Source organism: Hypoxylon trugodes (genome assembly GCF_022578975.1).
Source record: "Hypoxylon trugodes strain CBS 135444 unplaced genomic scaffold F4822scaffold_9, whole genome shotgun sequence".
Classification (NCBI taxonomy): domain Eukaryota; kingdom Fungi; phylum Ascomycota; class Sordariomycetes; order Xylariales; family Hypoxylaceae; genus Hypoxylon; species Hypoxylon trugodes.
This window is the reverse complement of record NW_026250024.1, coordinates 2,190,512-2,206,200: the sequence shown is the minus strand read 5'-3', so window position 1 is coordinate 2,206,200 and position 15,689 is coordinate 2,190,512. Positions and strand designations below refer to the sequence as shown.

At 46.9% G+C, this 15,689-nt stretch overlaps 6 protein-coding genes across 6 annotated transcripts; 2 read left to right on the top strand and 4 right to left on the bottom strand.

The window, feature by feature from the left end:
* Window positions 1-11: 11 nt before the first annotated feature.
* Window positions 12-3,899, bottom strand: F4822DRAFT_381995 (Dbl homology domain-containing protein). The gene is made up of 6 exons (XM_051456416.1): window positions 2,820-3,899; window positions 2,437-2,760; window positions 2,155-2,355; window positions 1,888-2,106; window positions 1,603-1,840; window positions 12-1,541 (listed from the first exon to the last, which is right to left on the bottom strand). Exons 1-6 carry the CDS (start codon window positions 3,594-3,596, stop codon window positions 472-474), a joined length of 2,829 nt encoding a protein of 942 aa, XP_051310832.1. The 5' UTR covers window positions 3,597-3,899; the 3' UTR covers window positions 12-471.
* Window positions 3,900-4,732: 833 nt separating this feature from the next.
* F4822DRAFT_417179 (ribosomal protein L36e) lies at window positions 4,733-5,793 on the top strand. Its single transcript, XM_051459417.1, has 4 exons — window positions 4,733-4,912; window positions 5,103-5,203; window positions 5,346-5,427; window positions 5,486-5,793. The coding sequence occupies exons 1-4, from the start codon at window positions 4,856-4,858 to the stop codon at window positions 5,564-5,566; spliced, it is 321 nt and encodes a 106-aa protein (XP_051310831.1). The 5' UTR covers window positions 4,733-4,855; the 3' UTR covers window positions 5,567-5,793.
* F4822DRAFT_417175 (putative UBX domain protein) lies at window positions 5,794-7,838 on the bottom strand. Its single transcript, XM_051459416.1, has one exon. It carries the CDS (start codon window positions 7,496-7,498, stop codon window positions 5,972-5,974), a length of 1,527 nt encoding a protein of 508 aa, XP_051310830.1. The 5' UTR covers window positions 7,499-7,838; the 3' UTR covers window positions 5,794-5,971.
* A 248-nt stretch (window positions 7,839-8,086) lies between these two features.
* F4822DRAFT_417173 (proteasome component PUP3) lies at window positions 8,087-9,326 on the top strand. The gene is made up of 4 exons (XM_051459415.1): window positions 8,087-8,260; window positions 8,320-8,338; window positions 8,410-8,861; window positions 8,918-9,326. Exons 1-4 carry the CDS (start codon window positions 8,258-8,260, stop codon window positions 9,059-9,061), a joined length of 618 nt encoding a protein of 205 aa, XP_051310829.1. The 5' UTR covers window positions 8,087-8,257; the 3' UTR covers window positions 9,062-9,326.
* Window positions 9,321-13,153, bottom strand: F4822DRAFT_417172 (calcium-transporting ATPase sarcoplasmic/endoplasmic reticulum type). The gene is made up of 4 exons (XM_051459414.1): window positions 12,483-13,153; window positions 12,270-12,430; window positions 9,583-12,209; window positions 9,321-9,527 (listed from the first exon to the last, which is right to left on the bottom strand). Exons 1-4 carry the CDS (start codon window positions 12,598-12,600, stop codon window positions 9,437-9,439), a joined length of 2,997 nt encoding a protein of 998 aa, XP_051310828.1. The 5' UTR covers window positions 12,601-13,153; the 3' UTR covers window positions 9,321-9,436.
* Window positions 13,154-13,756: 603 nt separating this feature from the next.
* On the bottom strand, window positions 13,757-14,739 carry F4822DRAFT_433580 (GTP-binding nuclear protein GSP1/Ran; the record flags this gene model as incomplete). Its single annotated transcript, XM_051461864.1, has 5 exons — window positions 13,757-13,891; window positions 13,940-14,145; window positions 14,205-14,358; window positions 14,430-14,522; window positions 14,683-14,739. The coding sequence occupies 5 exons, from the start codon at window positions 14,737-14,739 to the stop codon at window positions 13,757-13,759; spliced, it is 645 nt and encodes a 214-aa protein (XP_051310827.1).
* Window positions 14,740-15,689: the final 950 nt, after the last annotated feature.

The following is a 15,689-nucleotide window of genomic DNA, read 5'->3' as shown; positions in this document are numbered from 1 at the left end:
GAATGTTTACATGTCTGTAAGGCTGCGTCTATACTAAAACGATTATGTATTTGTTTGTAACAAGGTGCTGACGTGCATGCAGAAGCTCTAGCTCTGTTTGTAGGATTGATCACGAGACAAGCTACACACTATTGTCACACTGTACACTTGATATCCGAAAATCAAGCACCATGGTTATAGCCAGTCCTTGAAGGGCTTTCAGTATCATAAAACTGAATAACATAAAACTTTCCTGTTTTCTAACCTGACTACATTGCTCCTGGGTATAATCGTAGTTGTCCAAGTCTAAAAGCCCCGTCAAGGCAGTAGACGAAAAGCAAAACCTCATAAGGAATCTGGTGCCGTTCCGGTGTCATCGCGCGAGAGAAAAACAAGAAAACAAAAGAATGGTATAACCCCAAGCCAGAGCCAGTCCAAACCGTGTGTATCTATACCCAACCATTGGTGTGTAATGCTGAAGTTGCCTTCACTTCATCTAAAAATGCTGCGAATGCTGGATGCCATCAACCCCTTGTTGATGGCTCCAACCCTAGGCCACTTCCCGGTGGGCCTAATACTAGTTAATGTTTCGTGTAAGCGATGTTTCGTTCCGAGTCCTTGATATATATTCTCCTCGTCAGTACAAGATGGCGATGACCTTGCTGACACTGATGTCTGTCTACTTCGACGTATTCCACTTGAGTGTTTGGAAACCCCATGTTCCTCTAACCATTCCAAATCAAGTTTTGAAGAGTCAAGTTTTTTAACTGTTCCTGATTGCTCCTGAATATCAGTTGTAGAAAAGACGCTTGAACTTTGGCTGCTTGTGTGCTCAGATTCATCCTGGATCATCGGCAGTCTTTGCTTAATATCTTCAGCCGTACGAATCCTAATCAACCCGGCAATTAATTTGTCGTCGTCGATTTGTGAGTCACCGTTTTCGCTCAACTTCGCCACATTGGTCGTGCTAGTCGAACGCTTCGCGAAAGAACTAGTAATACTTGCGACACTCAGCTTCCGCATAACGGTTGATGCCGAGCTACGAACGAGGTGCTCACTTCTCGAACGGCTTGTTATGCCCGGGAAGGGGAGAAACTTGCGGCTCCAGACATCCGCCAGCAACGCCTCCAGACGAGCTCGATCTCCTCGAGAAGGGGCAAGGACGGGAATACGTGTATTGGTTGTCAACAGTGATTGTGAACGGTTAATTTGCGAGGTCGGATTCGCCGGTGAATTGTCCTTTATCGTGCTCGTGTTCTTGAGTATGACTTGGCATAATGGCGATTTTGGTCCAACTGTAGTAGCTCTATGGATGGAGAGACGACGAGCAACGGTACCTGGTTTTCCAAAAATGGTTCCCAGACTCTTTATGTTGAAGAAGATTGAGCTATAAAATATGGGTTCTGATATTTCATATGGTTCGATTGAATCTTGTCGTGTAAGGCGAGTGCGCCATTCTAGTTCCTCCTTCGGAGAACACGCTGTCATGATTATTTCGTAAAGTTGGTGATCACATTCGAATACAAGCTTCCAAGAGAAAGGTGCGGTGTGGCATTGTAGGCCTTCATTATGTGAGCATGATGAGCAGGACGGAATTAAACACATATGTCAGAGTGAGCTTACCTCGGCCATTGTCAACTTCCTCGACCTTTATGTCATTAAGACTTATACAAGCCTGGATGGTATAGGTCTGGTCTGCCCTGCTAGTCGTGGCAAGACACAAGCAGTCTTTGTACAGAAGTGTAACCATGTAGGTGCCTTCCACGCCGTCTTTACTCTGCCAGCATACGTGCAGGGCACCGCAGAGCCGAACTTGTCCAAACGAACGAATTGCGGTCTTCGAAGCTGCATCTAGTCTCTGCTAAATACTTAGAAATAGAAGCAATCACAAAGCGGGTTAATACCTACTTGGTTAGGGAACACAAGCCTGTCCTGAAGTAACCATGTTTGCTCCATCGTCGTTTTCATTCGTGGATCATCCGTCGCACGATTGATCTCAGATGTAGCCTCACGTAATCGGATGAGAACGTTCTCTATCTCCATATGCGAATTTGGGCAATCGCATACAGGTGTATACTTCAAGAGCTCCGCGAAAAGGAGAGGATATCTACAAATCCTTTGGATTGGCTTCCCGATATTAGCCAAATTCTTGAACTTTACTAGATTAAGACTCACTTTGACCAAGAGATCACCAATAGTTAGAGATTTCCTCGAGTGGTCAAGATGATGGTTAATAGCGCCCAACGAAGCAGCCAATGCTTCTAGCCCTTTTTGGTATGTCTCCCATTGGGGCATCGTCCGATGAGCAGATGCGACATCTTTGATCATCATTTCGTACTTTGCGCCATATTCTTCGTAGATGAAGAAACGGTTCATCTGACATAGTGTTAATGCACTCAAGTAATTAACGATAGTAGGGGATGAGCCTATAAGCTCGTTGCTAAGGGGTATACTAACCCTTTTGCCGAATATATGAGCTACCTCAGCCGCAACAGATGGTTCAGCGAACACACTAGGAATGTCCTGTAGCCAACATGATGCACCCCCTTTTTCTTCCGGGACAGAATCTAGACTGCGCCAACGATGATGTTTCTTAGATGTTGGCGGATTGGGTGTTACTGGGATTCGCTCGGGCTGCGTATACTCAGAATTTGGCACGATTCGATGCAGTTCACCAAGGATTTCTTCATGCAATTCGACTATATCTGTTAGATTACGGTTGATCGAGGAACGAAGGCCCATATGTGGTGATGGCAAAGAAGCCAGAATGGTGACATAAACCTAAGAGATGAATTAATACTAGTAGTCGGATAGGGAGGGCAGCTTGACCGGGGTCTTACGTTCATGAGGAATTTAACATCACCAATATAACTCTCTTCCGTATCGATAATTTCTTCCAAAATACGGCGTCTTTGAAGCAACCGTTCCGTCACACCTGGGTCATTTGACATTGTCCGTTCAAAACATGTGCTGTCCTCAGAACATCGCGGACCAGAAGTTGATCCCCTGCTACTGATTTCTGACCTGCCTTGAAGCGACGATCGCCCGGTATGCCTCCTCGGCCGCGTAACCACGCTGGCGCTTGCAAGACTTATGCTTGCGCTCCTGACAGCGTTAACGAACCCATACGAGGAACCGGAAGATGACTTCCTGTGGCCATCTGGGGCCAGGGAATCATCCCCGAAGGTGTATTCCGAGTATTCCGGGAAAGGATCGAATCGGCCGTGGTGATGATGGGTCCTCGAACGATGTGCTCGTTTGTGTAGGTTTCTCATCCACTTCTGGAACGGGCCGACTAGCGGTGAAGAGGAGGATTCCAAGTACCCGGCCTCGGCCTCATCACCTTCAATGGACAATCTAGGTAATTCGCCTGAACGTGTCGTCTCATCCTCGCTATTTTCCAAAGTCAAACCAAGAACAGCTATATTATCCAACGTTTTCCAAGCATCTTCGCTGTCGGTTCGAAATAAATCGGTATCTTCGGAGCTAAGGCCTAGATCCGTATCGGTTCGATTTAGTTTGATGGCCATTGGCCAATTGGCTTTACCGGTAATGCGTAAAGAACTGCTATGTGAACATGGTTGAGGAGAAGGGTCTCTCAAGATGGTGAGAGACATGATGATGAGGAAAGGTGGCCAAGAAATGCGGACCAAGAAAGAGGTGAAGATGCAATATGTCGCTCCAAGACACCAAAAGTAGGCATTCAACCAACCGGCCAAGACTCGATTCAAAACATAATGATCAATCAAGAACGAGAACAAGGGAACAATGTAAGAGTAGTATTTGTAAATGTAAATTAAATGGAAGACGAAAAGTCTCCCCTTGGGATCATGGTTGATGCAGGTGATACTGCAAGTTGGGCCATGCAGTAGTAGTAACCCTGGTAGTGATGGTACTGATAGAGAGAAGGAAGAAAAGAGAGGTGACGATAACGAATGAGAAGTGAGCGACTGCGGGCTGGCTTCGAGCCTGCGAAGGGAAAGAAAGAGGGAAGAGGGAAGAAATTAGAGTTAGGATAATAAGACGATAAGATGATGAAAAATTGAAAATTGAAAGAGAGACAAGCTCCTACCTTGCGTCTGTCCCGGACGAGGTTTCGTAAATATTTGATCGGGTTCCTTCCAATGTTTATGAGGTGATACAACCTAACTTTACTCTAGAAAGGTAGGCGCGCGGCGTTCATCAAGCCTGCCCTGCCCGCCGTGACACCAATGGAAGCTGCGTCATATCGCCAACCCCGGTAACAAGCGACATTCCGATGTGCAAAATAACGATCCACATTTCTCATTTTCGTAAAGACGGAATAGGCATGTAGTCATCAATCTAAAGCCATATAGCTCAGGTATTTTATTATTAGATGATATCATACCTGTAATGATATCTAATAAAGTTGGCTTGAAAACGATGAGAAGTTGAGGAAAAGTGTACGCAATGTTATGCATCTATCTCGCCATTCTCAACTTCACGAACAAAGAATACGATAGGATTTTTCTCGTAAAGACACCGCCGGTGAAGGTCGGCGGGTCGGAAACGTAAGGTAACAGTCCAGCCCGCGTTCCAAAGAATACGCAAGTGCATGTACCTAAGTAGCCCCCACCAGTAGGCTATCGTGATTTCTTGGGGTTGACCCACCTAGCTTATCTTAAGGTTTCTTGAGGGCAGAGACAAGGCTGGCCAATCAAGCTAGATCGTGTATGATTTTCGCTTAATTTTTACATGGCCCCACACCACAAACCCGCCCACCCAATTGACAAAAATCTCCAACTTTAAACTTGGTGATACTTTAATATTCCCTTCTCTTCCTTTTTTTTTCGCATCGCGAATTTACTAACCACCACAGCCATCACCAACCGGTTCATCACAACAACCGACAAAGATGGCCAAGGAAGCACCCGCCCGTACTGGGCTTACCATCGGTATCAACCGCGGATATGTAAGATGATCACCAATACTATTTATCTACCTGCCTACCTGGAGGAAAAGAAGCAAAATTCAAGAGTCGATTCCGCCCGTCTCACCTCGTGGAGGATCTCTGCTCTTGCAATCACTTCCTTTGGTGGCAATACATTGCACTATAGCAGACGATGGACAATGGGCTAATATGGACTTTTCGGCACGTATAGAAAACCACCCCCCGCGTCGTCAAGCCCCGTGTCTCGCGGACCAAGGGTCACCTTAGCAAGCGAACTGCTTTCGTCCGTGACATCGTCAAGGAGGTTGCCGGGTAAGTTTCCCTTTATATTCATATTCCTGATTGTCTGCTCGATCACCTAGAAAGGTGATCGATCGCTGTAGGATCAATATCACAGGAAGAAAATTTTCCTACATATATGAACACAATCGCTAACGTTTATATCTGACTCTAGTCTTGCCCCCTATGAGCGCCGAGTAATCGAATTGCTACGAAACAGCAAGGACAAGCGAGCCCGTAAGCTAGCCAAGAAGCGGGTACGTCATCTCGATATCTATTCCATCAACTATAATCATAACTGACAATATCTACTAGCTCGGTACCTTCGGCCGTGCCAAGAAGAAGGTCGACGAGCTCCAGCGTGTCATCGCCGAGTCCCGCAGAGCCGGTCACTAAACGACATGATCTCGAGAGGATATGGCGGTTAATGGGAGTCGAGGGTACGATAAAAAAGCAATCATGGCATGAGGTCTGGCGTCCGTCTTTCGGCATTGATGATTTTACGGAGGATTGGTTCGGACAGAGATAGCTTCATGCTACTGTAGCCTTGTGCTAATCACTTTATTGCAATACCAACCGACACAAATGGGAATCCGGGCAATTAAATTTTACTTTTCTGATGTGTTGAGAATCTTCGATGAGTGACTACCTATATGAACGACGCTGGTCAAGGGTCGCATGCCACCTGAACTCCGAGCAAATGCTAGTTTGACCGATTCTAGATTATATCAAGTGCTAACGCCACTACTCATAGCCCATCGCAGCCTCAGGATACCCCACTGTTCATTATCATTTCACTATTTACTTTTTACCGAAGCCTTTGAGCCACTTTGGTTTCTTGAATCCAGACCCATCCCCTTCAGCCTTGGGCTTGGGAGCGATCATGGACACGTTAACACTAGGGCCCGCCACATCTTCATCTTCAACTTCTGGCGTCTCAGGGACAACTACGTTTTGTGCCCGACCAACGACTTGGCCCTTTAAGAAAGGTTGTTGCCGAACTTGGGTGGGCACCTTGTCATCCCACATGAAATTCACCAATGTATTTGAGCTTAAACGATATCCACCGATTAGCTTGCTTGGGGGGCTGCTGTCGTCTTTAATTACTATCTTGCCAGGCGGCAGCGCCAACTTGAATTGTGCCGTTTCATTTGCCATCAGCTTTCTGATCTCTGAGTAGAGCGTCGCACCGGTATCCTCTGGACCAAAGGGCCATTCTGCGGAGAAGTTGTCAGGGAAGCGGACTTTTATCCTGATAGACTTGACGGCGGCGACTTTGGCGTCTTCAGTAGCAGCCTTTGCTTCGAGCTCTTGATCTGAAAGAAGGCGCTTGTTTTCGCCTGCGGTCTTAAGTAGCCTTTGGTGGGCTTGGGCGTGTTCGATTCGTGGAGCGAAGGATTCGTCAGCGTCTGTTCGTAAAGCTGCGGCTGGGGTACCTGATGAGGGTGCTGAGAATATGGTGACGGGTCGGTTGTCGGAGGACGGTTCGTCGATGTCCATAGCATCCGGGGGTGCTTGTGCCACGGAAGACGGTCCCGCAACGTCTTGGGGAGTATCGTTAGGCACACTAGTTTCCGGTTCATCTACCGGGGGGTTGATCGGCGCATCATTTGAAGGTTGGATATCGGCCGAGGGAGTCGCAATATCGCTAGCTGCCGGCACAGCAGCGATTCCTTCTGCCTTCTGATCCTCCTCCTCTGCCCTAAAGAACTGGCTTATATCCCCCATAGCATCCGCCAGAGTCTTATCGGTTTTCTGAAAGGATAAACGTATTAAGACGCTCCCTGAGTTGTATCCTAATTGTGCTAGGGTCTTCTGAAAGTCGGCGAAGGTCGACAACGTTCGGCTCTCGATCGTCAGGACAGGTGTCTCGTAATACAACTGCCCACTGCCCGCGGCGGTACCATTACTCGTCTGCGCTATACCCCTCCCTGTGATGTTCAAGTTCTTCCCTTGACTTGCCGTACCGCTCTCGAACTGGCGCAGAAGTTGCCATAGTGTGAAATCGTTGGGTAGTTTCTCCGTGATTCGGCCGGACGGTGGGAATAGATTTGACTCGGGAGCCGGGAATTGTAAAGCGACGTTGATCGCGGTAGGTGTATTGGATCGGACGACAAGTTCGAGCTTAGCGCCCGGAGGTAGACCTGAAGTTCGCCATGTCTTGGATAGATCGAGCTGCTTCTGCTTGTGCTTCAATAGGAATTTGCTAGGATCGGCCTTAAGCTTTTCGCAAGCTTGTTCTAGAATATCTGTTAAATAGGTGCCTGGGTTGACCTTGATTGTCACCTGTTTGAGGTCTGTTCCCACAACTTTGACGTTGGTCGCCATGAGTTGCAGGGCCTCTAGAGGTGATGTCTATAAGAAGTGGGTGTAAAAGATAAAGATAATGGAGTTGATATAATGGGGGGTTTTTTCGGGTTTCTAGATTCTCTTTGAAATATCCGTAGAGTTTCAGGCTTGAAGAACAACTATGCGTTTATTTATTAGAAACGAACACAAACGTGTCTTATAAAGGTTATTCAGTTGATGGAATATGAAAGAATATGTATCTAGTAATAGATCGCATCAACGTTTGTAGCAAGCAAAGGAAGGCACTGTCAACTAATTACATTAGCTCTCCGCCGTCGCACTGGACGCTAAATACAGGCAGCTTTCTGGCTGATGAATTAATTGACTGATTGAATGGAGGGGCAATCATTACAAGTATCCCTGTCAGTGTATATACTTACAAATATAATGGAAACAGCACGTTATGATGATGTACCTATCTACATTATCGTAAGCCGCTAATTTTCCGAGCAAGAGTTGGGCGGACCGTACTGGGGGACCTGCCCCGATTTGGAGCTGAGCTGCCGCGCCAGTCGTGTTTGCCTTGCCGACGCTAAACAGCAGCAGTTGCTTCTCTAATTGCAATTACTACTACCAACCTTCAGCGAGGCCAGGCTATTAAGCTATCCTCATACAACGAATCCCTTCTTTTACGACGACATACCATCGACCACCCAAATTTGAGTAAAGGCCAAATAAATTACGATCTGACAAACTCTATCGTCGTATTTCCCCATTCCCAATAATACATTCGACCCCATGGTAAGCTCCCTTCAAGCTCCAAATCAGAATAACAGGCTCTAACTAACACATACGAACAGTCGTCACCATTCTCTATAAGTGCGAACAACCACTTCCTCCACAGCCATAAAAGCAAAAATAACTGACCAAAACCTCTCCCCAATAAACAGATGGAGGCGCCTGCGTAGCCATGGTAGGCAAAGACTGCGTAGCTATCGCCTGCGATCTACGTCTCGGTCTCCAAGCACTCACCGTATCCAACAACTTCCCCAAGATCTTCCAATACGGCGACGTGTTCCTCGGGCTCACGGGGCTAGCCACCGATGTCTCGACAGTCTCGGATCTATTCCGCTACAAAGTGAACATGTACCGACTACGCGAGGAGCGCAACATCGCACCAGCCACCTTCGCCAACCTCGTCTCGTCTTCTTTGTACGAACGCCGCTTCGGTCCTTACTTCGTCAGCCCCGTCGTCGCCGGTCTCGATCCCAAGTCTAGCAAGCCGTTTATCTGCGGTTTCGATTCGATCGGTTGTATCGACTTCGCCAAGGACTTCATTGTTAGTGGTACCGCTTCCGAACAGTTGTTCGGTATGTGCGAGAGTTTGTGGGAACCCGATCTAGTGAGTAACTTCGTTTAAATACCATTACTGAATTTCTTACTAATACGTGTATTTAGGGCCCTGATGACCTCTTCGAGACGATCTCTCAGGCTCTATTGAGTGCCGTCGACCGAGACGCTCTATCAGGATGGGGTGCACACGTATACATTATCGAGAAGGACAAGGTCACTAAGAGATTATTGAAGGGCCGACAAGACTAAAATGCTCGTAGTCTGGATCAATACTATTTGGGCTTCACTAGGGCGTACCATAGACGGCCTCCAAAGTGACTGATGATACACGTGATAAAATGGCCACGTCAATTCAATTCAAAAGGGAGGATATGCTCCTGGAACAAGAGTTGAATGGGATCAATAAATCACAACAGAAAAGAGCAGGCGTACGATGGCAATTAGAGCACACCATTGTACCAATATCTAAGTAGTGCCTTATTCAAGGTAGCTAATGTCAAGATGAATACCTCAATCAAACGTATTTCTCATTCATTTTATTTAATTTGGGTTGTTCATAACGCATAATTCAGAATGCGTATGAACGTCTAGTCTAGTCTATCTAGATTACAGGTTTGCACCTGGTTACGCCTCTTTTTTGGCCTTTTCGGCTTCATCTGTAGTCTTCTGGATGAAGAATTGCCTTTCGACTGCCTTGAGGACTTCATCAATGATACTATTGAAAGTCAGCTTTTGTGTGTTTCGACTCTGATCAGTGAAATATGACTTACATAACGGGGGCACTGATGATGAGCACTGCTTTCCACTCAGTCCAGTTCAGAGGCAAAATTGAAAATAAAGTCTGAAGGACGGGAGTGTAAAGCAGTGCAAAGTGGAGCGCCATGGATAGCCCAACTGCGTAAACGAGCATCATGTTTTCCCAGAGCGGCAGAGTCAACAGAGACTCGCTGGATGATAGAGCGTTCATGGCATTAAGCATCTCGATGACCACGAGGATGGAGAGAGAGATAGTCGAGGCTGCCTTGGACATGTCGTTACTAAACATCTCACATCCAATTTCGGAGAACTCAGTAGAGCATCGGTGGAAGTGCGAGAGTTGGTAAAAGTTGATTTGGGGTCCCTCGGGATTGTACATGAACCACCAAGCATACCCGGCAACAGTAGCGATACCGACGTAAGTGCCAATGACCAAGTATCGGAAAAATAACCAGCCACCAATGAGTCGTTCATCACGCTTTCGCGGTTGTCTCTTCATGATATCGTGGTCGGGAGGGTTGAAAGATAGCGCAGTCGCAGGTAGACCATCAGTAACCAAGTTGACCCACAACAGCTGAACAGGAATAAGAGCCTCCGGCATGCCAAGGGCAGCAGTAAGGAAGATTGAGACGACCTCTCCGATATTCGAGGAGATGAGGTAGCGGATGAACTGTTGGGTGTTGTTGTAAATGGATCGGCCTTCCTCGATAGCAACCTCGATAGTAGCGAAGTTGTCATCAGCAAGTACCATGTCCGCAGCCAACTTGGATACATCAGTACCGGAACCCATGGCAACACCGATATCTGCTTTCTTGAGAGCAGGAGCATCGTTGACACCATCACCGGTCATAGCTACAACCTCGCCGAGGGACTGGAGAAGATCGACGAGCTTAGACTTATGGCTTGGTTCAACACGGGAGAACAGAGATGCATTTCTAGCGGCCTCGAGCTGTTCGCTGGGGTTTAGGTTATCAAATTCGCGACCAGTGTAGCTCTTGCCCTTGAGATCCTCATATTCCCCAAAGACTCCAATTTGACGGCAGATGCTCTCCGCGGTGTTGCGGTTGTCGCCAGTGATAACAATAACCCTGATTCCAGCGTCCTTGCACTTCTTGATGGCACCAGATACTTCCGGTCGAGGAGGATCTAACATACCGACGAGGCCTAGCAAAGTGAGGTTCTGCTCTAGTTGAGCATATTGGGCCGTCGACTTAGCGTTTTGAAGCAGGGGGTTAGATCCAACATCATCTAGGCTAGCAAGTGCAATGACTCGCAGTCCACGGTTACCATAATCAACTACTTCCTTCATGAGCAGATTGCGAAGCTTGTTATCAATGCGAACCCGCTTTCCCTCGGCACCAACCAGAGTAAATGCGCATCGGTCTAAAATAGATTCAGGGGCACCCTTGACAAGAAGCTTCTTCTGTTGACCTGCTTGGACAAGAACGGACATACTCTTTCGGTCTCGGGAGAACTCATAAGTAGCGAGTCGGGGGAACTGAGACTCATACCAGGAGCTGGCATAATGAAGACAACCTTCAGGGTTCGAATTTGCGGGTGCACAGGGACCGATCTTCTCCGCGAGAACCCTCAAAGCTCCTTCAGTGGGTTCTCCGACCTTAGAGAAAGCACCAGTTCGGGCATCATACACGAGACGAGCATCGTTACAGAGTGCGGCAACCTCATTCATCTGACGAATAGTGCTTGAACTCTGAGAAAGGTCTTTCACAACCTTGCCATTGCGCGTAACGTCACCCTTAGGTGCAAATGTGGTACCTTCAACATCCAATTCTTCTAAATCGGTTCCGTCTTGGTTGATATATACGATCTTGCTCACACTCATTTGGTTAGTTGTGAGAGTACCGGTCTTGTCTGAGCAGATGACACTGCAGCTTCCGAGGGTCTCGACCGAAGGAAGGCTTCGGACCACAGCATTCTTCGCAGCCATCTTACGTGTTCCCAGAGCCAAACAAGTTGTAATGACAACGGCAAGACCTTCAGGAATTGCTGCAACTCCAAGAGAAACAGCAATCTTCAGGTAGTAGATAGCGCCTTTAGTCCAGTTTCCATGGCTCGGGTCCGCGAAGTTGGGGATGTTGATCAGCCACACTAGAACACAGATAACCGTAATAACCTTTGCCAAAGAATCACCAAAATCGTTGAGCTTCTGCTTCAGGGGCGTTGGTTCAGAAATCTGAGCTGTAATACTCTCGTGGATGTCACCAATGGCAGTATTTGACCCAGTCAGAACGACAATAGCTGTCGCACGTCCAGTTACAACAGTGGTTCCCGAGAAGAGCATGTTGACCTGATCTTGGAGCACCGCCTTCTCATCTTTCACAACAGCAGTATGATCCTTCCCAACACTTTCGCTCTCTCCAGTCAGGACGGCCTGGTCAACGGCGAAACTGTTGCTTTCGATCGCAACAACGCGACAGTCGGCGGGGATTCTGTCGCCAACAGATACCGAGACGATATCACCAGGAACCAACTCTTCAGCCTTGACTCGCGAGATATGTCCATTATTCCTTATCACGCTGGCGATGTTCGCGGAGTATTCTTGGAGTGCGGCAATCGCTTTCTCGGCGCTGCTTTCTTGGGACACACCAACGACAGCATTAAGCACAAGGATAGTTAAAATCTATAAGTACCAGTATAATTAGCTTCTGAGTCGCAAGTTAAGATTAGCGGGGTGTCGTACAACCAAAGGATCAACGAATGCGCTCCAGCCAGCTTCATCATCCTCAAAGAGGGCTAATACGAAAGAAACAGCAGCAGATCCCAAAAGAATTATAACCAGTTGGTCTTTGAATTGCTCGAGAATAAGTTCCCAGAGGGGCGTCGGCGGTTCTTCTGGGATAGCTACGTTCATTAGTACATTTCACAGATCACCCACTTTTGCAGCGCAACGTACAATTATTTCCATATTTGGTTCGCAATTCACTGACTTGTCCGTCCGTAAGGCCAGCTTTGGCATCTACCTTGAAGTTGGCCAGCACTTCAGGTATGGGTTTCGCAAAGGCACTCTCCATGATGAGCGACGAAGGAAAGGGAACGATATCGCCGTCAATTTCTTTTTCGTTTCGCGTCTTACGGGAATAAAACAGGAAGTGAAATGTTAGAAAGACCGTAAGGACCTATCGGTGGGCATGTAAGAAGAACGGTCCAAGCTTAACCGAGAAGAAGTGAATAATAGAGGGGCTGGTGATATAAGTGTGAAGAAAGCGAAGAATACGAAGATTTGCGGTGGTTTAAAGATGCCACATGTCTTCAAGTGAACCTCAGTCTTTCTCCAAACTTAAGCCCTTGCAAATCGCCACTAAATAATAGTGCAACTGTCAACACAAACGAGGAATGTGCTTAAAGAAGAAAAAAAAAAAAGTGTAGATTCTGGTGGAAAAGAATCGTCACTCATGAGGTCGAAGAAAGTGGACCGGGGACTTTTACGGAATACAGCCGGGGCAAAAAGTTACATAGCAACGTGTTCTCTCACTAAGGTTACTAAGGGTTGCTTCTTTAGCGTACCTTACCTGCCTATTATTTTGACCACCTGGGCAGGTGCCTCCTAGAGCCCCATTAAGCATATCGCTAACATCCCTGTTACTAAACAATCTTGGGGGGTCCAGAACTTCTTTTCGATTGGGCAAGCGTCATGACTTGCATTTCAAAGCTAGGTACGTACTCTCATATAGGGAACCTACATGTACATACATACATACATGCATCCACACCCAAACTGGCACGAACTGTTACTGTCAAAATGTACCTATCTAGGCCTAGATTTCTCGTTTATAATCACCTCTTATTTTCACATAGCTTCCGGATACACCAAACCGGAACACCCCCAATACGAATCAAAAGACGTGTATTCGTATCACAAGAGATGTCTAGGTACTAAATTAAATCATTGTAATGCCTACCTAAATCGACAAGTAGGCATGTGAAATTAGTAGACTGCAATTCCTTTCTCATAAATGTCTATTTAGTGGGGGAAGACTGCTATCTAGAAGCTGCAAATGCAGCTATGCATCTGAAATCAACGGTCATTAGAGGTTATCGACCCGCGACCTGAGAATCCGCAACTGTGCTGCCTCATCTCACACAAATAGCCCCTAATCCTTTCCGAAGCCGAAGCATTACTGGAAATCCATTCCCGTCCACGAACCATGCTCCTTAATCGTGACCCGTTTACAAGTCATCATCCTCGTCCTCACCCGGTAGCGGCATGTTAGCAGCCTCGTCCATCTCCTTCTGGTATTGCTTAAGGAGCTCTTGGTCGACCTGGGCAGTGGGGGGCGCAAGAGCGGGTGCAGCGACGAATTCCTAATATGGTCAGTTAAACGAATGGCAAGGACAAGCAATCCAGCTTACCAGTTGAGGGTTGCCAACGAGCTTTCGAGCGAGCCAGAGGAAGGGCTTCTCGAAGTTATAGTTGGACTTAGCGGAGATGTCGTAGTATTGCAAGTTCTTCTTGCGGTGGAAAGTGATGGTCTTGGCCTTGACCTTGCGCTCCTTCACGTCGACCTTGTTACCGCAGAGAACAATGGGGATGTTCTCGCAGACACGAACCAAATCACCTGGAAGGTAAAAGTGAGCCGGAATAAAAACCAGGTTAAGGATTAGTAGTATTACTTACGGTGCCAGTTGGGGACGTTCTTGTAGGTGATTCGGGACGTTACGTCGAACATGATGATACCGCACTGGCCGTTGATGTAGTAACCATCACGGAGACCACCAAACTTCTCCTGACCGGCGGTATCCCACACATCGAAGGTGATGTTACCGAAGTTCTAGTTATAATTAGACGTTTGCGCTAGCGGTGGCGGGGTGGAAGGACGAGGCGGAAAATTGTTCGACTTACGGTCGTGAAGCCAAGAGGGTGAACCTCGACACCAAGAGTGGCCATATACTTCTTCTCGAATTCACCAGTCAAGTGACGCTTGACGAAGGTGGTCTAATAATCATGGTCAGTGGTATGGTCCTCAGAAGCGGTGCGAAAAGGCGGGGCAAATTCTGCGCAGGGCGATACCGATTAAATAGATTATCGCATGATAGAAAGGTATCGAGCAGGAAGATGTCGCGAACTAGATAGAATTATTCGAAGGGACTCTTACCTTTCCAGTACCGCCATCGCCGACAAGGACGAGCTTGAAAGTAGGTGACTCGGCCATCGTGAAGGGTCTTCTATTCTTCGGGAGGTAAACAGAAGATGGGGGACTAAGCTCGACGTTAGTGGGGAACGGCTAGGAATGTTTGATGAAAAGATAAAAATTTCACTTCGTAATCTCGATGCTGACGGCCACGAAATATGTCAATGAATGAGCGGACGTACCTTGATATTATGGAGAAGTAGACAAGGAGTATTGGTTTCGCAAAACTCGGTGTTGGTAATGGGTGAACTAATGTTTTTTGAGAGATTGGAGAGGCGGCGGAACCTGGCAAGAGACCTAAGTAATAATAATAAGGTTGGGTTTTCCCTCAGAGAAAAAAAATCGGGCGCACTGGTTGCGGGGCAGCACGTGACTCTGGGCATAAATGGAATGCGCTACCAACGATGACGCACAGTTGAAGTGGGCGGTTTCCCTTTAAATGTGCCAAAACACACTGTCGCGACCTAAATATGCTGATTAAAAAATAGTACTTACCTTTTTTTTTTCCTAGTTTTCTTTGGAAGGAACCTTATATTAATATGGGATTAATTTGCGTATATTGGGAAACGATCACTTTCACGAGCTCTAGACATCTCCATCATCCCATTCACTAAAGCGGTGTACAATCCCCTTCTTTCTCTTTCCTTTCAAAGAAACTCCTGGAAAGCGCATTTGGGGGACAATAGGTGCCATAGCTTCCCTATTCAACGAATACACACCAAAAAAAAAAAAAAAAACAATTGCCCACATGCTTGCCATTCTTTGACGTTTGAACAATAGATTTCGGGATAATTCTACCGCCTTCTTGTCGAACTATACTCTGATACTCACTGCTATTTTCCCCTACATCTAGCAGTCACTAAGTTTGTCCTTATCCCTTTTTGCTCTTAGTACCATTTTGGACCCAACGTCCAGCCAATATATCAACGTTCTCGAGTTTTAATTTGATACTTGGGTATCAGTGACTGAAA